This window comes from Colletes latitarsis, chromosome 11, assembly GCF_051014445.1.
Source record: "Colletes latitarsis isolate SP2378_abdomen chromosome 11, iyColLati1, whole genome shotgun sequence".
Lineage (NCBI taxonomy): Eukaryota > Metazoa > Arthropoda > Insecta > Hymenoptera > Colletidae > Colletes > Colletes latitarsis.
This window is the reverse complement of record NC_135144.1, coordinates 27708814-27733256: the sequence shown is the minus strand read 5'-3', so window position 1 is coordinate 27733256 and position 24443 is coordinate 27708814. Positions and strand designations below refer to the sequence as shown.

The 24443-nt window shown below is 36.0% G+C and overlaps 1 protein-coding gene across 1 annotated transcript; it reads right to left on the bottom strand.

Moving 5' to 3' along the window:
- Nucleotides 1-219: 219 nt before the first annotated feature.
- LOC143348443 (potassium voltage-gated channel protein Shaw) lies at nucleotides 220-23996 on the bottom strand. The gene is made up of 7 exons (XM_076778642.1): nucleotides 23700-23996; nucleotides 21021-21461; nucleotides 11193-11480; nucleotides 7894-8103; nucleotides 4093-4272; nucleotides 3069-3309; nucleotides 220-575 (listed from the first exon to the last, which is right to left on the bottom strand). The coding sequence occupies exons 1-7, from the start codon at nucleotides 23994-23996 to the stop codon at nucleotides 220-222; spliced, it is 2013 nt and encodes a 670-aa protein (XP_076634757.1).
- Between the last annotated feature and the right edge of the window lie 447 nt (nucleotides 23997-24443).

The following is a 24443-nucleotide window of genomic DNA, read 5'->3' as shown; positions in this document are numbered from 1 at the left end:
CGTTCTGGCTGGCTGAATACGCGACAGAGTTTCCTCGTCTTCGCCGCCTTGTTTACAGGGATCTCCCAACAAAATCTCCCGGTTTAACCGTTCAATTTATTCCCCTAGGATCTATCTACGCGTACCAATGATGCTTTTATTAGGTTCTAAATCGTTCCATACTCTCCCATTGCGATATTAAATTTCAAGATTCCGTTTACCAGGCGTCTGTCTACCGTTTTAACTATCTCCCAATCGATATACGTATAAGATAATAGTGTGATTTGTTTTATGTTTAGAATCGTGCTGTTTAATTCCATTCGTATCGGATTTTAATCCATTTTGCAGTAGTTTTCGAGTAGTGGTGGCAAGGTTCGTGTCTTTCGCGGATCGAAGCCCTCGCTGCAGCTGAATTTGCGTCAAAGCTGCTGCCGCTTTCTGTTTCATCGTCTCAGCGGATTCGAAACACGTCCCCTTGAGCAAAGATTTCACTTTGGAGAACAGACAGGTCTCGAAGGTAGCTAAATTTTGCACTGTTGCGCGATAGTCGGCCAAGAACTGCTTCACCGTGAACGCACTTTGAGCTGGTGCATTGTCTAAATTGCGAAACAAACCGATTCTATCCCAATTTCGACTTCGTTCCTCCTTTATTTTGCTATATTTTTCACCTGCTTCGATTTCCTTGCAAAAAGAATTCTACGATTCTATTATCCAGAATTATAGAATTTAGTGTACCTTAAGAAATCATTCTATTAAGACCAAGGTGTGCATCAATTTCCACAGAAAAAGATTCAGGAGTCTTTGTTTCATCTTATAAGAAATTCTAGATAAATTCTACGATTCTATTATCTAGTATTATAGAATTTAGTGTACCTTAAGAAATCATTCTATTAAGACCAAGGTGTGCATCAATTTCCACAGAAAAAGATTCAGGAGTCTTTGTTTCATCTTATAAGAAATTCTAGATAAATTCTACGATTCTATTATCCAGAATTGTAGAATTTAGTGTACCTTAAGAAATCATTCTATTAAGGCCAAGGTGTGCTACAATTTCCACATAAAAAGATTTAGGAGTCTTTGCTTCATCTTACGAGAAATTCTAGATAAATTCTACGATTCTATTATCTAGTATTATACAATTTAGTGTACCTTAAGAAATCATTCTATTAAGACCAAGGTGTGCATCAATTTCCACAGAAAAAGATTCAGGAGTCTTTGCTTCATCTTACGAGAAATTCTAGATAAATTCTACGATTCTATTATCTAGTATTATACAATTTAGTGTACCTTAAGAAATCATTCTATTAAGACCAAGGTGTGCATCAATTTCCACAGAAAAAGATTCAGGAGTCTTTGTTTCATCTTACGAGAAATTCTAGATAAATTCTACGATTCTATTATCCAGAATTGTAGAATTTAGTGTACCTTAAGAAATCATTCTATTAAGACCAAGGTGTGAGACAATTTTCACGTAAAAAGATTTAGGAGTCTTTGTTTCATCTTATAAGAAATTCTAGATAAATTCTACGATTCTATTATCTAGTATTATACAATTTAGTGTACCTTAACAAATTATTCTATTAAGACCAAGATGTGCTTCAATTTCCACAGAAAAAGATTCAGGAGTCTTTGTTTCATCTTATAAGAAATTCTAGATAAATTCTACGATTCTATTATCCAGAATTGTAGAATTTAGTGTACCTTAAGAAATCATTCTATTAAGACCAAGGTGTGCATCAATTTCCACAGAAAAAGATTCAGGAGTCTTTGTTTCATCTTATAAGAAATTCTAGATAAATTCTACGATTCTATTATCTAGTATTATACAATTTAATGTACCTTAAGAAATCATTCTATTAAGACCAAGGTGTGCTTCAATTTCCACAGAAAAAGATTTAGGAGTCTTTGTTTCATCTTATAAGAAATTCTAGATAAATTCTACGATTCTATTATCCAGAATTATACAATTTAGTGTACTTTAAGAAATCATTCTATTAAGACCAAGGTGTGCATCAATTTCCACGTAAAAAGATTTAGGAGTCTTTGTTTCATCTTACAAGAAATTCTAGATAAATTCTACGATTCTATTATCTAGTATTATACAATTTAGTGTACCTTAAGAAATCATACTATTAAGACCAAGATGTGCATCAATTTCCACAGAAAAAGATTCAGGAGTCTTTGTTTCATCTTATAAGAAATTCTAGATAAATTCTACGATTCTATTATCCAGAATTATAGAATTTAGTGTACCTTAAGAAATCATTCTATTAAGACCAAGATGTGCATCAATTTCCACGTAAAAAGATTTAGGAGTCTTTGTTTCATCTTATAAGAAATTCTAGATAAATTCTACGATTCTATTATCTAGTATTATACAATTTAGTGTACTTTAACAAATTATTCTATTAAGACCAAGATGACATTCGTCGTCAATGAATATTTTTAAATAAACATGTAGGAACAAAGAGCTTGGGATCAAGGATCTATGCAATGGGACAATCTTCTAAATTTTAAATAAATTCGTACAAGTTCTTAATATTATCCGCATTATTTTCCAATCATCGTTTCCAAGTTTTAAATTATACAAAACAATAAATTCCTTCATACAGACTATCATTTAACTTGTGTGAAATTTCAATGATACTAAATTTTAACAGTAATAAACTGTTTCACAGTTGTAGAAAAATTAAATCTACGGTAAAACTGTCTACAAGATCTCAATCAATAACAATAATATATGCATATGGATCATACAAAGTATTACAATGTGTTCCATGGTAAAATAAACCTGGTTAGTAAAAAAATTTGATGTTTTTAAATGGAATGGTAAATAAAGAATGATTGTTTGAAATCCAACGAATCAAAGTTACGTTTAAAAGTCGAACTATCTTACGTAAGTTACTGTTTAAAAAAATATTCTTTCGACATTTTGTGCCTTTGTAACGTTTATTACACCCTTAATGGATTATCTAAATTATCTATGGCTAACGTGTATCGAGTTGCAGAGCCTTTATTCGTTATATACAAACATTCTGTTTCCATAAAGGCAAATTTGAATAGAATTTTTTAATTCCTATTTATCGAACCTTGAATCGACTCTGGATTCTCTGGCATAGCTATGCAAGCGGAAGGAAGGTCTTTGCAACTTTCCACGAACGAATTCCCGTTTTCGTTGGTGTCCCTTTCGAATGCATTGTCGGCGATCCCATCGACTGCTTTGCCATTTTTCACTGGATTATTGGTGGCGAGGCGAGTAGCGTCCGTTCTGTCGGAATTTATGGTTCCCGCCACGGCTGACTCTCGTGGTAAATTTACAACGATATTAGGCTGTTGCAAAAAATACGAAAATAAAAAAAAATTCTAAACGATTCGCCAGCATTCGATCAGCGGATTCGTAATTTCGCGATAGAGAAACTACGAATTCCGTAAATAAAAGGGAACGCGTGTGTTATAATTTAATAGCTAGCAGCTGTGAATCACGCGAGAGTACTATAAATCATGCATATTTTAATCGATACCGGTTATCATTAGCAACATTAATCCTGCAGCGCCCTGTTGCACCGAATTCTATAATACATATAAATCTATTATGAGAATTTACGAAAGTGTGTCCAATTTGCATTTCGAGATTCTCAATATTCGAATACGTTTCTTATTTATTGATAATTCAATTATATTTGGAAAAATAAAAAATTCAATGTTAATTCAAAATTTTAAAAAATCGATGTCAATTATATTTGATGAAATGCAGAATATTTCATTGTTCAAAACTTTAATTTATCTTTCTTTTTATCGATGACTACGAATTACATCCGAAAACTTGTATTCAATAATCATAGATCACACTTTATAATTCTGAGGTTCAATAAGTCTGAATTAACCCTTAAGTGGATTATTGGGACCTCAAGTTTAAACTAATAATTATTTGATATATAACAATGCAATTATTTGAAATCTCACGTAATCTTCTATTAGTTCATTATTTTTTTATTTCCATTCACCAAAATCACCATTAAGTGAAATAATTCAGTTGAGATTGAGAGTCCACTTGGGGATTAAACAGATCATTTTTGTAACTACAGTGAATTAGAACGAAATTTCCAATTGTACCTGTAATTGTAGGACATTTTCGAATCCTATGGTGGCTGGCCTCGGTGTCAGCTGTCTGGTTGAATTATTGGTAACGAGTTGACGCTGAATGTCGCTTTGAATCTGATAGATCGACCTCGATCGTTTTGGGACTTCCGCCGGAAGCACCCTCCGTCTTTGCTTCGGCAGTTTGCTACGGGCCTGCAATTTTTTTCGGGTTACCCTGAGATCGTCGACCACTCAGTTCATCGACACGATTTGACCGACATTAACCTCTTCCCGTACTTTAACGAGTCTGGCTCGTGACGAAGATTTTGACCCAAACATAAATATCACGAGCCAGGCTCGCGAACAACCAATCGCAATCGCGATCGAGTTTTAGTTCCTATCGGTACGCCGCAAGAGTTGGTCACGGTTCTTATAATCTCCGTTACGAAGCAGTTTAGCATCAGTCTGGGCCCGGATTTCGTCGAGCTAAATAGCACGGGAAGTCGTCAACAAATATTTCCATCGACTGTCCGTATTTACCAACGGGTTTGAGCTCATTCGTTTCCACGAACAGATAGCTACGTAAGAAATAGTTATTATACTTCCCAATTTGTGTCAGACTGACACTGTCAGTACGTTTTCTGCTTTGGTAATTCAGACCTATTCTAATCATATTCTAGATCTAGATAATGGCCTAAAAAGTATACAAAAATATGACATCCCCTTTTCCATGGCAGACCACCGAGCATAGACAGTAGTTTTCAAGTTGAACACTTATTTTCCCGGTAGTGGAGGGGCGTCATCCCCCAAGCTCACACCCTGCTTGAGAATTTGAAGTTAAACATTTTTTAAACCACGACTTATGTCATTTGAAATGCATCAAATGAACTTAACCCTATCGCTAAATATGGACAATCGATGAAAACAGTGTCGGTGAAAACAGTGTTGGTGAAATGGGCTGTCGACGATCTCAAGGTAACCTATTTTTTAAAAATTCTACATTTATTTTCGATTGCACAGAATCGTTTAGAAACGTCGATGAAAGATTAAAACGATCCACTTTTCTCAGTGTCGCATTAATTATCCTTTTCTCGAGGCTCGAACGCAATATCAAAGTATCGAGGGAGGATCCGAACGCGGCACACGCATTCCAGTCTTTAATTTCCACGTTGTTTTCCAAAGAACTTTCCAGAAGTGCTCTCAGGGAACTTCTAAACTGCTTGGGAGCTCGCGAGCACCGAATTCCGTTTCAAAGTGACTCTTGGTCAAGGTTCTCGCGTTAGCGATGCGAAGGTAAAGCAAAACAAACAGAAAATTCCCAACGAACGTTTCCCAAACTTTCGACGATCTTCTTCGGAGCTCGAATAAAAATTCTACCGAGTTGAAATTATAGAGAATTACTGATAAAATCAAATAAATTCAGAAATACAAAACTCAAAACTATCTTAAATTCAGAGCAATAAATTTCTCAAGGAATAAGAAAACAAATATTAATCAAATATTGTTGGCGTTAATATAATTGGATGAAAATGAACAATTGTAGCAGTAAAGAACAATTGTACAGGAAAGTGGAATCGTTTTTAGAAAATGGCAGAAATACAAAAATCAAAATTATCTTAAATTTAGAGAAATCTCGAGGAACAAGAAAACAGTTCTTTATTAATGAAATATTGTTAGAGTTAATATAATTGCACGAAAATGAACAGTTATTGCAGCAGTAAAGAGTTACAGGAAAGTGGAATCGATTTAGAAAATGGCAGAAATACAGAAATCAAAATTACCTTAAATTCAGTTTTTAGAAAATGGCAGAAATACAAAAATCAAAATTATCTTAAATTTAGAGAAATCTCGAGGAACAAGAAAACAGTTCTTTATTAATGAAATATTGTTAGAGTTAATATAATTGCACGAAAATGAACAATTATTGCAGCAGTAAAGAGTTACAGGAAAGTGGAATCGTTTTTAGAAAATGACAGAAATACAGAAATCAAAATTACCTTAAATTCAGAGAAATCTCGAGGAACAAGAAAACAGTTCTCTATTAATTAAATATTGTTAGAGTTAATACAATTGCATGAAAATGAACAATTATTGTAGCAGTAAATAATTACAGTCGTTTTTAGAAAATGGTGGTAGCAACAGTAGTGTGAAATCTCGAACAGTTAAATTTTATTTATGTTATTTACGTATACGATAAGAGGACGTGGAATGTTCTGTGTCGATTAATTGGATATCAACGCGGAACTATAATAGTTTCGAATGCGCGGCCGGCCATTTCGAAGTTCGTATATAAAATTGTCACGGGCGAAACTTCTTCCCGGGCAAAGTTTCAAATTGGTTACTGAAGAGAGGAAAGTTTACATGTTGCGTCGGAATGAACTTCCGCTTCCGTATCCTCGGTGGGCACATATTCATTGTATACAATCCCGGGGAGTCCTAACAACTTAATCCGATAAAAAAAAGAAAATCTTAACGCCGTGGGAAACTTTTTCAACGTGATAAAACTTCAACAGCCACCGTACAATGGCGACGCCATTTACGGAATATTAAAAATAGCCGAGGAATCGACGCTCGATAATTGCGCGGGAAAAATCGTTATTTTCAAACGCGTATCACAAAAGTGCCAAATATATTTATTATATTATTAGTTCTTTAAATCGATGACACGAGTGAATTTTAGAAATAATATTCTTGTAATAAATATTAATTACATTTATATAAAATCTTTGGAAATACAAACAATGAGAGACAATATTACTATTTCTTGAAGTATACTTTCAGTAAATGATAATAGAAGTTTTTAATTAAAATTTTCATCGCGAGCCTCCACTTTGTGGACGTTTGCATTAAAATACCTGTGTTTTATTTCCAAAATTAAATTCCTTCGTGCTCGCGAGTATACTTGGATTTATTAAAATATTATACGTTTGCAAACGCGTCATGCTTGGTCGTAATCGTCCGACAACGCACGATATTCGAGACAGTAAATATTAACAGACAGTTTAGTCTTCTTGTACAGTCCGCGTGGGCGGAACAAAGTTACCGTGGCTATTTATTTCTGTTTGATCGAGTGGTTCTTGAGGCCATTTCGTTTGTGAGTGCTCGACGTGGCTGCTCTCACCGTGAGGGCTTTACAAACATTACTCCGGTACATTTCAGATACACCCAATCAACGCGTTCGCACACTGTTCAAACTACCAGTATGATATCCACGCTGGTCGAAACGTTTCTAAAACCGCGAGTCACGCGATGTGGGGCTAACTGACGCCATTATGGTCCCATCTTAGAAGTCGAATTAGAGGAAATTCGATCATCCAATAATTATGGGACTTGGGCAAATTGACACTGACGATGTCTTCGTTGTGTTTATGGAACTCTATTTTGGACGTAATACTTTTTACAAAAGGGCCATTTCTGGGACGTTATGTCATACAAAAATAATTCTAACAATAACTTGATTACTAGTTGAATCGTGTCTTTAAATGGGGGCTTGAAAATCGTTATAATATAGGTTTTAGGTTTTCGAAAGAGTTACGAAGAATTTGTACGTTTTTCTCGTTCAAAATGTAAAAATTTTGTAGCATCTGTCTCCGGCAAAATTTCCTAAGCTTCCCAAAGAGACTTCTAAATGACTGTTAATTAGTTTCTTTTCTACGTAACGAAGGAATTATGGAACTGTCTGAAAAATGAGAATGGGGGATCTGAGTTAAAACAGAAAGTCCATTGCCCGAACGATGTCTTCTAATGGGAAATTAACATTTTGAAATCTGTGAGATTACGTTTTATAGAAACGATTTTACATTTCTAAAAAAACTTGTTTGACGATATACAAACCTGAGTGTGGGAGTAAAACATGGAGAAGTTACTGACAATGACGGGGACCGGAAGTGCGATGGCCAGGACCCCCGTGATGGCGCAGAGCCCTCCGATGAACATTCCCGGGAAAGTTTTTGGCGTCATATCTCCGTAGCCAACAGTCGTCATGGTAACCAACGCCCACCAGAGACCACGCGGTATACTGTCGAAGTCATTATGCGGGTTATCCTATAGCCAAAGACAAGATAACACAGTGTGGATAACAAAAGTGAACGATATCGGTGAATAAGGGTTGAAAGCAACGAGGCACCCCCTCCTATCCGATTAATAATCATCAGCCACTCATTCGAGGTATCGAGATTGGAACAAAATTGGAAAAAATTGTTTTGCTCTGTTCTTAATCATTAGTTAATTAATCATTATGTAATTAATTCTCTCTGAAGTTTAGACACGTATACAGGGTGTTCAGCCACTCCTGGGAAAAATTTTAATGGGGGATTCTAGAGGCCACAATAAGACGAAAATCAAGAATATCAATCTGTTGACGGAGGCTTTGTTAAAAAGTTATTAACAATTAAATACAAAAACTTCAAATCGTTCTGGAAAAATTATTTTTAGTTGCAGGGGTCAATTACAATCATTTTTGGTGAATACACATACCCCCGAAATCCTATCCACTTTCGAGAAAAAAAATCGGGAAGGTGCAAAAATTTTTCGGCGAAAAAAAATTTGTCAAATCGTTATGAAAAAATTATTTTTAGTTGTGGGGGTTAATTACAATCAATTTTGGTCAATACACATATCCCCGAATTCCTACGCACTTTCGAGAAAAAAATTCCTTAGTGAAAATCTAATATGAGGCCAGAAATGGTTCTGCGAAATTTCACGCGTATCTTTAAAACGTCATAATTTCTGAACGGATTAGAGGATTTTAATGTTTCAAACGGCAAACAACGCGTATTTTGGTGAAGAATATGTAAAAATTCTAACAACATTGAAAAAGTTGTTCCTTGACTCCGTAAAATGAGAAATCCCCCATAAAAATGTTCCAAATTTGAAAGTACCGTAACTCCTATAATAGTGAATATATTTCAATGAAACTTTTTTCTGAAGTAGAGCTCATGGGTACCTACGTATAGCGCCAAACAAAATGACTAAAAATGAGAATCGATTTTTTAAGAAAAATCGACAGGGGGTAGGTGCTTAAATTTTTCGACGAAAAAAAAAAATTTCAAATCGTTCTGAAAAAATTATTTCCGGTTGCGGAGGTCAATTGCAATTATTTTTGATGAATAGACATACCCCCGAAATCCTACCCAGTTTCGAGAAAAAAATTCGAGAACGTGTGAAATTTTTCGACAAAATTAAAAAATTTTAAATTGTTCTGGAAAAATTATTTTCGGTTGCAGGGGTCAATTACAATCATTTTTGGTGAATACACATAACCCCGAAATCCTATCCACTTTCGAGAAAAAAAATCGGGAAGGTGCTGAAATTTTTCGGCGAAAAAAAATTTGTCAAATCGTTATGAAAAAATTATTTTTAGTTGTGGGGGTCAATTACAATCATTTTTGGTGAATAGACATACCCCCAAAATCCTACGTACTTTTGAGAAAAAAATTCTTTACCAAAAACATAATGTCTGAAATGTTTCCCCGATCTTCCGATACAAACGCCATAGAGAAACTATGCAATCGTTTAGGTGAATGAGGTCTGGAAACATTTATGGAGACTCCTACAAACATCAGATCCTAAATTGTAGTTATTACATACTTTTCTTATTTTTAAATCTGTATTTTATTTGATATTTTATTGTATTACTTCGACGAACATCTTACGAGTGGAAAATGCTCTTCGAAAACCGCGTTAATTATTAATTCACCCAATCAGTCAACAACAGGTTTCGAAATTGGTCTTATTTCTAACGAAACGTCGGATCTAATTCCTAGTTATTACTTATTTTCCCGTTTGGGCGAATTAATTTGAAAGGATTCCGTCGCAAAGGCGAAACTAGCAAAAGCAGATCAAACTTCTGGATGCAGAAATCTCTTGCACGCGATTAAAGTACTGTGCCCTGCGTCAATTTAATACGGAAACGACGGACCGTAAAGCACCGAGTAACACGTATTTACAAAGTTACGTACACAGAAAGGAGCGAATAGCAATTACTTTAAATTGCAATTAAATTTAATGCTCGACGCGTTAAACAATACCTCGATCCCCCGAGGACCGTAAACGGCGAAGAAAATCGAGAACGCGAAACAAAAATTGCTCGTAGGAGACTTCGTTTTACGGAATAACGTCTGCAAATATTTGTCGAGTGTTCCTGTATTCTCGATGGAAAGTTTCTCGATTTTTATGCACGAGGTTGTACAGAGTCGGTTGTTTGTTCGGAAGATACCGGAAGTGTCGGGCAAATGGAGCAGGGAACCGTTTCACCGGTTGTAAAATAAAAATGTCGAAACGCTGACGATTCCTGTAAACATTACGCAAACAAAAAAAAAGAAACAGTTTCGAGCATGGAAAAAACGCGAAAAAAATGTTTTTCGAAACGGAATTTCTTTGATGCAGGATCGTAGACAGAGGTTGGGACATGTTTTTATTAAAATATTCAAATCTAGGGTTAAATACGAGTGTTGTATGACTCAATAAATACCGAAACCATTGGTAAGCTGATAATTTGCGTTTAATAGCTTTTGTTGAAAAATAATAAAGGAAGTAGTGTATAAAATTACGTTGCATCCAGTGCACAGTGTTTGCAAATCAAGTGGTTTGGTGACGCTGATCCAATTGGAAAATGAATGTCAACAGTTTTCTGTACATTCTGAATTATCTAATTTCACTATTTATCAAATCCTCGGATACCACTGGGGGAAAAAGGGTTGAAAGAACGAGGGAACAACGTTATTGCAACGACGTGGAAAATATTAGAAGCCTGATTATTCTGGAGATCAGCACGTCCGTTCATAAATATTTGGACACTTAATGGAACCTGATCCAGAACCTTTTATCATCATTATGATGTAAATATCTTCAGATAGAATTAACGTCCATCGCTGTTATTGACCCCAAGGAAGAACTAAGGTGCATTACACGTTATCCTCCCGGAGCACGAATTATTTTCCAAAGGAAAATCAATTTTTTCAAGATGGCGTTGAAAGGCTATTGAAAAGCCACGGAGAAATAAAATAAATGACCGCTCTGAGCGCGATAAAATCGATGCATAAAGCAACGTGTGGCCTCCGGGTACGAGTATCCAAACATTTACCAGACCGTCCATCTATTTTACAACTAGTTTCCTCCAAAAATAAACTTACTTGAAGCCGTTCGGCGTAGAAGATGAGACTGGCGAAGACAACGATGCCCAGCACGAGGAAGAAAACCAGCAACGCGAGCTCCTTGGCGGATGCTTTGAAGGTGTGAATCAGTATCCTAAGCCCCGGAGAGTGCCTCGTCAGCTTGAACAGCCGCAGGACTCTGGCTATCGACAGGACCTCCAGGTAGAGGCTAGACTCCGTCAAGAACTCGGTGTAGAAGCTCAGAGTCGCTGTTAAGTCGATCGCGTTCACGGGTGACACCGCGAATCTCTTCAGACTTGGACTCACCTGCAATCGACATCCCTCAGATGGTTAAAAGACGTCGAAAAAAATATAAAAAACATCCGTGCAGGGTGGCAATGGCGAACCAAAGGCGGAACGAAATTATTTTTGGGAGTAGCAATCGAGTTGACAAAATCATTTACCTAATTGGGAGAAATATCCCCTATGTTTGGGTGCTTAAAAAATAAAAAAGAAAATGACAATTTTTTAAAAGTTTTGGCTAATAAGAAGAATGTGCAAAATTGCAGCAGCTACCTCCTGTCGATTTTTCTTGAAGTTCGTTTCTGATTATTAATAAATTTGATTGACGTTGTACGGAAATGTTGTCTAATACATTTTTGTAGATATCCACGAGCTCTACTATCAAAATAAATTTCAATTAAATACATTCACTATTGTAGAAGTTATGGGCGTTTGAAAATTGGACCACTCGTTTCTCTGGCGTCTGAGTCTCCCAAAAGGAAAATAGTAGCAATCGAGTTAACAAAAACATTTACCTAATTGTGAGAAATGTTCCCTCTGCTTTCTATTTTGTATTGACTGTGACAGAGAATAAATTCCCCGGACCTTGACTCGGTTAATTGAGATTCGTTTCGTCGACGTCCGTTAATTTCTAACGCGACGAACCGACCAACCTCGACACAGTGAAGTGCCTTTATAATCATCATCGATTGGTGATTGTCGAAAGTGGGCACACATACGGATTTGCGCTGTGAATTATTCGTTACGCTGCATTTGCAAGTGGCTGTTATCCGATATACATTATACACAGTCCGCGAGTTCATTAAACAGCTTCGATGCGTTTCGCTTTCGATATTCATGATCAAGATATTTGGTAACTGGTTAATTCGAAACCTATCGCTAAAAGGTGATTACGATTAGCACTGCTCACGATCGATAAACATTAAAATTTCCACCTTCATTTCACGTTTCGTGCAGACGCAAAGAGCAGTTTCGCGTTTCGTCGATGTACTTTGAATTTTTTGCGCCATTCCAGGCGAAAAATCAATACACGAAATCAGCACGACCCCCGAAACTGCCACGCGAAATATAAATTACGCGATCTTGCAGAAATCGCGTGCAATGTCAGTGTACTTTATTTTAAATAATGGTGCACCGCAGAAAAAGAAAACCAACCTGATGCATTTTTTAACACCAGAAATGGTACGTAATTCCTAATAAAAATCGTAGAAAATTTACTCGTCCGGATTTTAAAAAATTTATCAGTCTTCTGACGAGAGAACGAGTAAACTTTTATACATTTTATTGTTTAATATCGGTTTAATTTCTTTGGTGCAAATAAATACACCATGAGTGTTGGTAGTTCCACTGTTAAATCAATGTTAAAATTGATTAAAATTTCTATACTACTATAGCGTGCGAGACTTTCTACCGTGAGACGTTTGAACGACTATTCCAGCATTGTAGTTTCATTAGAATATTAGACGACACAGTTCCATTGTTATATGTCTTGCAATTATCATCTACATATTTAAGCTACAGTTGGAATCTCCAGAGAACTGTCCTTAGAGGTTCCATAAGCGATATTACATATGGAATTCGTCTGTGGATTACCAAATCAGAGATCAGAGATCAAATTTTGATCAAAATTTGTACAATAGACGCACAACGATCAAATCGGTATTTTAATTCGAACAGTTTTCGATTTACTCGTTTCGAAATATTTCTAAAATTGTAACCGTTATCGTTTTAAATATTAAAATTTTGAAATATTGCAAATGCTTCGTAACACAGACTTCGTCGACGTTGTAACGTGGTTTGATGGAATAAAATTATCCTTCAAAGAGAACGTAGACTTCTCTTGCTCGCTGAATATCTGCAAAATAATGACAGACATTGTAAGCTCGTGAAGCTTCGACAAAAGCTTTTATTTTCGTATATATAAAATTGCAAACCTGCAGGCACCAAGATATCCGTGCTTTGCAAGTTGTTATCGTTTTAGAGATATTCTACAGAACGGAAAAATATTTTCCTTCCCGGTTGTTATCGAATACAGGAAACTTGTTATTGGTTAAAATCTGCGTCCTCGGTTTTTCTCGGTGTTTTGATGTGTCTTGAGTCAATAAATTTAAAAAATGGTTGCAAGATTCTATACACGCGTCTGTAGGGTGGTTAAATTGGGTCGCCCAAATAATCTCTGTTATTTATGGTCGTACGAAAACGCAAGGAAGTTGTAACTCCCACAATTTTTAATATTTTTTTATGAAAAGAATCTGCAAAATCTCTGTACAAAGAGATGGCCGAAAAAATGACAGTCTGGAGAGTAGTACTCCCTTAAATCGAATTTCTATGTGTCCATTGTGAAATATTTCACTCCACAATTCAACCATTTCATTTTTAATAATATGAAATTTATTAAATATCTTAATTAAAAAATTTCCTTTATTTTTTCTCTGACTCTAGTGAGTCGTTGTCATACGAGTAATTGTGAGGCACTAATTCCATAATTCAAACGATTATTTTTATTTTCTCTGACTCTATTGAGACTGTGAAATTTTTAAGAGTAATTTGAGGCACTAATTCCACAATTCAAACGATTATTTTTATTTCCTCTGACTCCGGTCTCCCGTTGAAATTTCTACGTGTAATTCGAGGCACTAATTCCATCGGTCGAACGCGTAATGTAAGCAGTACTAATGCGTTACCCGCTGTAGCCTACATTTAAATTAGCCTATTGAGAAATTGCCCTGGTCGCCACGGTGGGCCAATTTCCCTTTGTTAACAACTTGGCTCGAAACGAGTTATGCAGTTCGCTAACTCGACGTACGAGCAAAAACGTATTTTATCGCGATGTTATGGTATTACGTTCCTCGGTAGAACGACTCCCCATATTTGTGATATCGTTACTTGCTTCGTACGTACTGGTGAAACTTCTTAATCGAGTAAAATCTTGCATCGTGTATTTCTGGTACTGTTGCAATCGAAATAGAGATCACTTTATCGACTAAAATTTTTCCAGTCACGAACGACGATTACAAGCGACTCACTCGAGTTGTTTATGATAATTATTCTACGAGTTTGGTGTTTCGAATCAAAGGTACACCATCGAACTGCAACTGTAAAAGTTTGATTTATTTGCTAGCTTCGTTAAACTGGGAACTAACTTTTGGACATCCGTCAAAGTCGAGTTCGCTAGTGGGTTGGTCAGACTGGCCTGCAGGTATTGCAGTAAATGTAGTGTGCGAGGATAACTGGAATCGGAGATCTGACAGCAGAGATCCCAGCTAATCGAACCTAATCCCTGACCGTCTGTCATTTTTTGCAGGGGTTAGGGGTCTGCGAACCCTCTTCACCATTATGGGATAAGTACAATCCTCGTACTTTATCTAAATCTTATTCGTCATACGAATCAGAATACGAGATCTCTATCTATTCCAAAACTTGAGAGACCTTTGTTCTCTCAAACGCACTGTGATCAAAGATATCTTTCGAAACTTCCCATTTTTAATTTATATAATTCATCGAAAAATAACGTGTCCAATAAATGACAATTTCTAAACGTTTTGGTTAATAAGAAAAATATGGTAATTTTTTTTTTAATATTCTACGTTAAAATACGCGTTGTTTGCCTCTTCAAACATTAAAATCCACCAATCGGTTCAGAAGTTATGATTTTTTAAACATACGCATGAAATTTCAGTAGAATATTTCATATATGGTCAGACATATTTTCGGTGAAGAATTTTTTTTCTCGAAAACGCGTAGGATTCCGGGGGTATGTCTATTCACCGAAAATGATTGTAATTGACCCCCACAACCAAAAATAATTTTTCCAGAACGATTTAAAACTTTTTAATTTTGTCGAAAAATTTCACACGTTCTCGAATTTTTTTCTCGAAACTGGGTAGGATTTCGGGGGTATGTCTATTCATTAAAAATAATTGTAATTGACCTCCGCAACCGGAAATAATTTTTTCAGAACGATTTGAAATTTTTTTTTTTCGTCGAAAAATTTAGGCACCTACCCCCTGTCGATTTTTCTTAAAAAATCGATTTTCATTTTTAGTCATTTTGTTTGGCGCTATACGTAGGTACCCATGAGCTCTACTTCAGAAAAAAGTTTCATTTAAATATATTCACTATTATAGGAGTTACGGTACTTTCAAATTTGGAACATTTTTATGGGGGATTTCTCATTTTACGGAGTCAAGGAACAACTTTTTCAATGTTGTTAGAATTTTTACATATTCTTCACCAAAATACGCGTTGTTTGCCGTTTGAAACATTAAAATCCTCTAATCCGTTCAGAAGTTATGACGTTTTAAAGATACGCGTGAAATTTCGCAGAACCATTTCTGGCCTCATATTAGATTTTCACTAAGGAATTTTTTTCTCGAAAGTACGTAGGAATTTGGGGCTATGTGTATTGACCAAAATTGATTGTAATTATCCCCTACAACTAAAAATAATTTTTTCATAACGATTTGACAAATTTTTTTTCGCCGAAAAATTTTTGCACCTTCCCGATTTTTTTTCTCGAAAGTGGATAGGATTTCGGGGGTATGTGTATTCACCAAAAATGATTGTAATTGACCCCCATAACCGAAAATAATTTTTCCAGAACGATTTAAAACTTTTTAATTTTGTCGAAAAATTTCACACGTTCTCGAATTTTTTTCTCGAAACTGGGTAGGATTTCGGGGGTATGTCTATTCATTAAAAATAATTGTAATTGACCTCCGCAACCGGAAATAATTTTTTCAGAACGATTTGAAATTTTTTTTTTCGTCGAAAAATTTAGGCACCTACCCCCTGTCGATTTTTCTTAAAAAATCGATTTTCATTTTTAGTCATTTTGTTTGGCGTTATACGTAGGTACCCATGAGCTCTACTCCAGAAAAAAGTTTCATCGAAATATATTCACTATTATAGGAGTTATAGTACTTTCAAATTTGGAACATTTTTATGGGGGATTTCTCATTTTACGGAGTCAAGGAACAACTTTTTCAATGTTGTTAGAATTTTTACATATTCTTCATCAAAATACGCGTTGTTTGCCGTTTGCAACATTAAAATTCTCTAATCCGTTCAGAAGTTATGACGTTTTAAAGATACGCGTGAAATTTCGCAGAACCATTTCTGGCCTCATATTAGATTTTCACTAAGGAATTTTTTTCTCGAAAATGCGTAGGATTTCGAGGATATGTCTATTCACCAAAAATAATTGTAATTGACCCCCACAACCAAAAATAATTTTTCCAGAACGATCTGAAATTTTTTAATTTCGCCAAAAAAATTCAAACCTACCCCCTGTCGATTTTTCTTAAAAATTCGTTTTTGATTTCGGATAATCGGACCTCTACCGTATCTGAACGCGAATATAATTTTAAATAATACAAAAGAAATATCAAACAATAACAGTTTCAATGGCACTTTTGTCGACCCTTTCTTTCGAAGCAATTTATTTCTTCTTCCACGTGAATTTTCTAGTTACCTTTCCAGTTACGATTTAAACATATTTTTGCATCGTCGAGTTACGCAACCTCTACCGAAAAACAGTTTCACCGCGCGAAGTGGGACGTAAATTACTTGTGATAAGGTCTGGTGAAATAAGGAGCGCGTGCAACAGATTCTCGTTTGTAACTATTCTTGAAGCTTCCCGAGCGAAATTTCATCAGAAACTTTTGGAACCTCTGTTCAGGCTTCCTGAGCTCCCTCGGATAATTGATAAATAGGTAAGAGAACGATGAGACGGCGGGTCCGTGAATGAGAACTTTCGAAGCAGAAGCAGACTAACAAAACCACGAATAATCCTTCGAATAGAATTCGACCATCTCGTGGCAATTACTATATTGGTCTCTTAATTATACCGGCAACGCAGATTAATTCTTCAGGGTTTTGAAGTCGAGTACCAGGCAACTGTTTAACACTAGACCTACCAGAGCAGTCAAAATGATCCATTCCTAATCTATATAAAATGAAAGGCCTGGGGGGTGGAAAGGGGTTGCAACCTTTGTATGAGGAATACTTTATTTGTGGTCAGATTTGCTTAAAATTTGGTCTTAATGCTCTTTTATATAATTAATAAAACTCATATTTCGACATTTTAAAAAATTCAGCCTCTGAAGGGGTGAAAAGGGGTTGCAACGTTTATATGGGACATATTTTGTTCGTGGCCTAAATATCACAGTACAGGTGTCGTTAAGGAGATTTTTTGGAACGTTAATTATGAAAATGGTATCAATTTTGAAATCTAAGATGGCGACATGACATAAAATTGAAACTCCATAGAGGTAAATAGGGGCTTAAAAAGGGAAAAGCTAGTTTCCAATAAAAATTGTTACAGATTTAGGAAAGTATTCTATAAGAGAATGAATAAACGCTTATTTCGATTGCATCATACATTTTGTCACGTATCTATCGTTTTACTGTCTTTGGTACAAATAAATACACTACAACTGTCGGTAGTTCTAGTGTTAAAAAGTACCTAATGATAAATTCTGTTCTGCATGGTCTTGAGTATCCATTATTTATACAGTCTAGACATTTATTTAAATATTCCTGGGGATGGAACGAAGTGTGTATCTTACTTTAATTGCTACATCGTGAAACTTGTTGAAACAAACGTGACTCAACTTCGACGCGTTTTATCCCCAGATGCTTACGATGCTACTCTGTTGTGTAAACTGTGTATCGAACAAATATTGTTTCGGGCGATGGCGGAGCAAACGAACATGAACGAGGACCCAAGTGTCCTCGTGTATCATACCGTTAAAAAACTTCTGTATCATAAACAACGACGAAATTACTTAATAGATTAGTCTCCGAATTTTGCCTTCGTTCCAGTTTTAAAATATATTTGGGCGAATGTTAGAAGTTTGTAGCTTTTCCAAATGAACATTTTCAGGAATTAAATTCGTCGTTGTACGTGCGTCTTTTATGTTTCAACAGAATTTTGCGTCGCGTTACGTAGCCAAGAGTTCACGTTAGTGAAATAATTTATTTTTCAGCTAAACGTCGGATGAAACTTCCCAGAATATACATCAGCTCCAACCTCTTTGTGCGCGCGAGCTAGTTTTTTTAGTCGACCTCGGGATCCGCCCGCGCGAGCAAAAATATAAAATTAGAATTTGATATTCGCGTTTATTAAACATATGAAAAGCGACAATGCCGGTGCAAAAGTATTCGCGAATCGATTCGGAGCGAAACGTGCAACAGAACTTGTAATTTACATTTTGTAATACAATCTGGATAAAGTAAACGTTAAAATGGCGACGCACACTAATATACTTAATCAAAATACAGAAATAATTTGGAGCGTTCATACATAAAGTTAATCATTTCACAAATTTTTCAAGCATCTCAGTTATTACTTTACTGATTTTCTTCGATTCTCTTCTGGGTTGATACTACTTAATAAATAGAACAAATTTTCTGCAAACATAGCCTCTAAACTATAGATAACAGCAAGATGCAATCATTTAACAAATTTTTCAAGTGTCTTAGTTATTATTTTACTGATTTCCTTTGATTCTCTTCTGTATTATTACTTGGTAAATAGTCAAGCAAATTTTCTGTAAACGTAGAGAAAGATACAAGAAAATTCTCGAATCGATGTTAGAAATACCAACGAAACGTCAGCCATCTTGTTCCCCATCGAGGAATCCCAATAGACGCGTCAATAATCATTAAATATTAGTTATTAGACAATCATAGGAAGAGAAATGAAATATGATACGTACTACTTAATAAAAGATCAAGAAAATTTTCTGTAGACATAGAGAAAGATACAACAAAATCCTCGATTCAATGTTAGAAACGTCAGCCATCTTGTGCCCCATCGAGGAATCCCAATACACGCGTTAATAATCATTAAATATTAGTTATTAGACAATCATAGTTAGAGAAATGAAATATGATACGTACTACTTAATAAAAGATCAAGAAAATTTTCTGTAGACATAGAGAAAGATACAACAAAATCCTCGATTCGATGTTAGAAACGTCAGCCATGTTGTGCCCCATCGAGAAATCCCAATAGACGCGTCAATAATCATTAAATATTAGTTATTAGACAATCATAGGAAGAGAAATGAAATATGATACGTACTACTTAATAAAAGATCAAGAAAATTTTCTGTAGACATAGAGAAAGATACAACAAAATCCTCGAATCGATGTTAGAAACGTCAGCCATGTTGTGCCCCATCGAGGAATCCCAATAGACGCGTTAATAATCATTAAATATTAGTTATTAGACAATCATAGGAAGAGAAATGAAATATGATACGTACTACTTAATAAAAGATCAAGAAAATTTTCTGTAGACATAGAGAAAGATACAACAAAATCCTCGAATCGATGTTAGAAACGTCAGCCATGTTGTGCCCCATCGAGGAATCCCAATAGACGCGTTAATAATCATTAAATATTAGTTATTAGACAATCATAGGAAGAGAAATGAAATATGATACGTACTACTTAATAACAGATCAAGAAAATTTTCTGTAGACATAGAGAAAGATACAACAAAATCCTCGATTCGATGTTAGAAACGTCAGCCATGTTGTGCCCCATCGAGGAATCCCAATAGACGCGTTAATAATCATTAAATATTAGTTATTAGATTATCATAGGAAGAGAAATGAAATATGATACGTACTACTTAATAAATGATCAAGAAAATTTTCTGTAGACATAGAGAAAGATACAAGAAAATCCTCGATTCGATGTTAGAAACGTCAGCCATGTTGTGCCCCATGGAGGAATCCCAATAGACGCGTTAATAATCATTAAATATCAGTTATTAGACAATCATAGGAAGAGAAATGAAATATGATACGTACTACTTAATAAAAGATCAAGAAAATTTTCTGTAGACATAGAGAAAGATACAACAAAATCCTCGAATCGATGTTAGAAACGTCAACCATGTTGTGCCCCATCGAAGAATCCCAATAGACGCGTTAATAATCATTAAATATCAGTTATTAGACAATCATAGGAAGAGAAATGAAATATGATACGTACTACTTAATAAAAGATCAAGAAAATTTTCTGTAGACATAGAAAAAGATACAACAAAATCCTCGAATCGATGTTAGAAACGTCAGCCATGTTGTGCCCCATCGAGGAATCCCAATACACGCGTTAATAATCATTAAATGTTAGTTATTAGACAATCATAGGAAGAGAAATGAAATATGATACGTACTACTTAATAAAAGATCAAGAAAATTTTCTGTAGACATAGAGAAAGATACAACAAAATCCTCGATTCAATGTTAGAAACGTCAGCCATGTTGTGCCCCATCGAGGAATCCCAATACACGCGTTAATAATCATTAAATATTAGTTATTAGACAATCATATGAAGAGAAATGAAATATGATACGTACTACTTAATAAAAGATCAAGAAAATTTTCTGTAGACATATAGAAAGATACAACAAAATCCTCGATTCGATGTTAGAAACGTCAGCCATCTTGTGCCCCATCGAGAATTCCCAATACACGCGTTAATAATCATTAAATATCAGTTATTAGACAATCATAGTTAGAGAAATGAAGTACTACGATACGTACCAAGCAACGAAGAGTAATTTCCAGAGTGAACCACGCGTTGCACGCGTGTTCGAGGTAAAATAGCACCGGATAAGAGTGGTGGCAATCCGCTTCCGACTGCAACAGTTCCCTGAACTGTTGATCGTTCCGCGATCGTTTCAGCGTTGTGTGGCTCTTCAAGCAGAAGCAGAGGACCGAGAGGCAGATGAAGAGTATCGATACGCAGGCTATGCATTTCGCCGTGACGGAGGAATATGGCTCGTCGAACAGAGCCCAGATCCTCGGCCGTAGCTTCTGCCATTTTGACAAGATCCCTCTGTTGTACGCCTCCTCGAGGCCGTAGAGTCGCGCGATTTCCTCCTCGCTCAGCTTCTCCCCTTCCACGTCCAGCTTATCGAGGATTGCCAGCGTCGCCTGAGTGTCTCTGTGAATGCTATAAGTACTCCAACAGCACGGCTCCACCTGCAACCGTTCACGTTTTTATTGAAAATGTCAGCAAATATCGTAAGCAATCTCTCATCCTTTAGATAAACGCTCGGAATCGCGGCGATATTTCCCATTCAAACTTTCTTCCAACCCTTCAATGGTGCTTTCTATAGACTTTAAAGCAGATCGATATTTCTTTTATATCAATTAAAATATTTCATTCGACTCTTTGCACTGTAATTATTTTTTCAGCTACCTCTGAATTAATTTGCAAATTTTTATCAATATAAATTAGTGAAATGGGAGCTTCGTGGAGGTTTCAATCTCTAAATATCACAATTCTAGCAGGCTTTAACGCAGACACAGACTGTCGGTCGAGCGCTTGCGAGAGAGACGAGAGCGCGGCCCTCTGGTGGCCATGCTATTTCTCATATTTTCGCGTATTAAGTGCATTGTGTAGCTCTTTTCAGAATTAAAATTTCCCTTAAAAGCGCGACGTTGACAGCTTGATCCTCGAAGATGTCGCAAATATTAACAAGAATAATTCTCGGGTGTTTACGTAATCCTCGTAACGAAAATTCATGCTCCGCGGTGAACTAATAAACGTAGTCCTCTCCATTAAAATTCCGGAAGGTCTTGTATAATGAATTACGATTCGCAACGGATGAATCCGTGAATTTATCATCGGGGCTGTTTCATTATGCGAACATTCCCCGGGGATCTCGTTATTTTTGTCAACGTCGATACCTTTTCTGAACAAAAAAACACCCAGCCAAGCCGCGGTTCCCTGCAATCGTTAAGACGCCAATGCAATTTCATCGGTTATTAGCGAACGATTACCGACCATAACGCTACCGTAATTAGAACAAGAACACTTGGGATTTGCTATAAAATATAGAGGAAGAAAGGAGCTGGAAGACGCTGATTAATATTGATTAAAGTTAATTAATCGAGCACGAGAATTTAATGACGAAGGGTGGAAAATAAGTTTCAATTTTTCGTTCGATAAAGTCACTCGTGAAAAATTATGAAACACATATGTAAATATAAAAGTACGAGTATTTAATTTAAGGTAAAGTCTTTATTATTTTTATTTCGAGTAATAGTATTATTTTAATTAACATCGAAGCGTGGAAAATAAGTTTCAATGTTCCTCCGTGTCCGGAATTTTTTATTCGATAAAACGATGAAGCACGTATGTAAATATAAAAGTACGAGTATTTGTATTTAAGGTAAAGTCTTTGTTATTTTTATCTCGAGTAACGGTATTCTTTAAATACGAATTTCGACGCGCAGAAAATCCCAACGTACAATTAGTTAAACCGAAAATTAACGAAAGGGCCGAAGATGCGTAATTCCCTGCAACTGACGCCCGCTGGAAACATAAAGTCCATCCGAATTCGAAATCAAAGGCAACAATATGACTTTGTGTAACCGGACCTGTCGTCGAACAAACATTCCTAACCAGTTGGTTCAGCGGCGGTCGTATGGTTTGTGCATTCCAAATCAGACATTTTCCGCGGGATCAAAGCACAATCGCGCTCGCGATTCTAGTCAGAAAATTGACAAACAAACAACCGTTAGTTGGGCGATATTGTTAACGCCGTCGCGAAATAATTCAGTAACGTTCGAAATTGACGGAGAAACGATGTTTCGCGATAATTGTGATCGATGAAACGTACCGTGAATATATATATTTGATCGCGTAATAATATCTTGAAAAGACTCTGCTCATCGATCAGTGTTACACGCGCGATAACGAGGCTCGTGTTTTCTTCAATTTCTAGCGATCTTTACTTTAGCAACGTTTCATTTATAGTAGATTTATTTTAATACTCGATGTTGCCTCGATTCCTATTCTTATTTATTTTTAAAATTGTGTGTCGTGAAGAATCGAAAGATTAATGGAATAGAAATTCGATCGGAGCTTTTATTTGTTTCAAATTAAATTTAAACAAATTTTTAGCGTGTCAATGAAATTAAATCCCGAGGTTTCTACTCTGTGCTATTAATTTATCAACAATTTTCAATGTTTTTTTATTTTTAAAATCGTCTAAAACTTCTATTACAAATAATCGAAAAATTAATAAAATAAAAATTCGATCGAAGTTGTCCTTCTTTTCAAATAGAATTTTTAAAAATTGTTAGTATCAATGAAATTGAATCACACGGTTTTTGCCTATTTTATTAATTTACCAACGGTGTTATAAATTTGCAAAGGTAAGGATCGCTATAAGAGGTAAACATAAGGTTGTAAAAATGTAATTGCGAGACCTGATTGGAGTCCAAGCCCCAAAAGTCGAGCTCCTCCTCGAATAGGGGTCCGCAGACGTCCGTGGGATAGTGAAGCTTCCCCGTGCGATAGTAATTCAACACTTGGGCAAAGACACCTGGATGGCGGTCGTAAAAGTACTCGTTTAAAACTGGGTCGTAATTGACCAGGGCTTCCGTCAAACGCGACAGTCTCGTGGCTGGTATTTTCTTGAGGGTCGACTTGTACGTTTCATGGCGTACGCCGCCAACGTTTAGGATCACTCTGTCCTTCCATCTGCCATCATCCATTCTCCTCATCCTTCTGGATTCCTTTGGATCGCATGGTAGAGGGAAACGTTCGATGTGCAACAAAAATTTCCTGGTTTTTACGCGAGAAAACTGTAAAGTAAAAGAGAACGAGTTTTCTCTAAAAAAAAAGAAAGTCAAACACAGGAAAGATCGAGCGCTTGCGAGAGAAACGGCCCTCTGGTGGCAAGTACGGGAAGCGATGGACCCCAGAATATCAAAGAACACACTTTCCAATTTATATTTAAGAAATTATATAAGCGAAACGATCACCTGGGGAGTATTGTTTGTTTAAATTTGTAGAAAAGGAGAGTTTGGAAACTCGAACTCTCGTAAACTGTCGAGTATCCGTGCAAACGGGTCAAATATCGTTCGGTTTTTTATCCACCTGCAGGGCTTCGTTAAATTCTGTGCGTAATACACCGTGTGGTTGCCAGGTTGGTGCTTGGAAACTTTCGA

Bases quoted from the DNA above. Each gene is read 5' to 3' on its own strand.
- LOC143348443 (XM_076778642.1), bottom strand. From the start codon at position 23,996: ATGAGGAGAATGGATGATGGCAGATGGAAGGACAGAGTGATCCTAAAC. The intron at 4,273-7,893 runs GTTTGTATATCG...AAAAAATTGCAG, and splicing joins TGTTTTACTCCCACACTCAG to GCCCGTAGCAAACTGCCGAA. The intron at 3,310-4,092 runs GTACAATTGGAA...TTTTTGCAACAG, and splicing joins AAAATGTCCTACAATTACAG to CCTAATATCGTTGTAAATTT.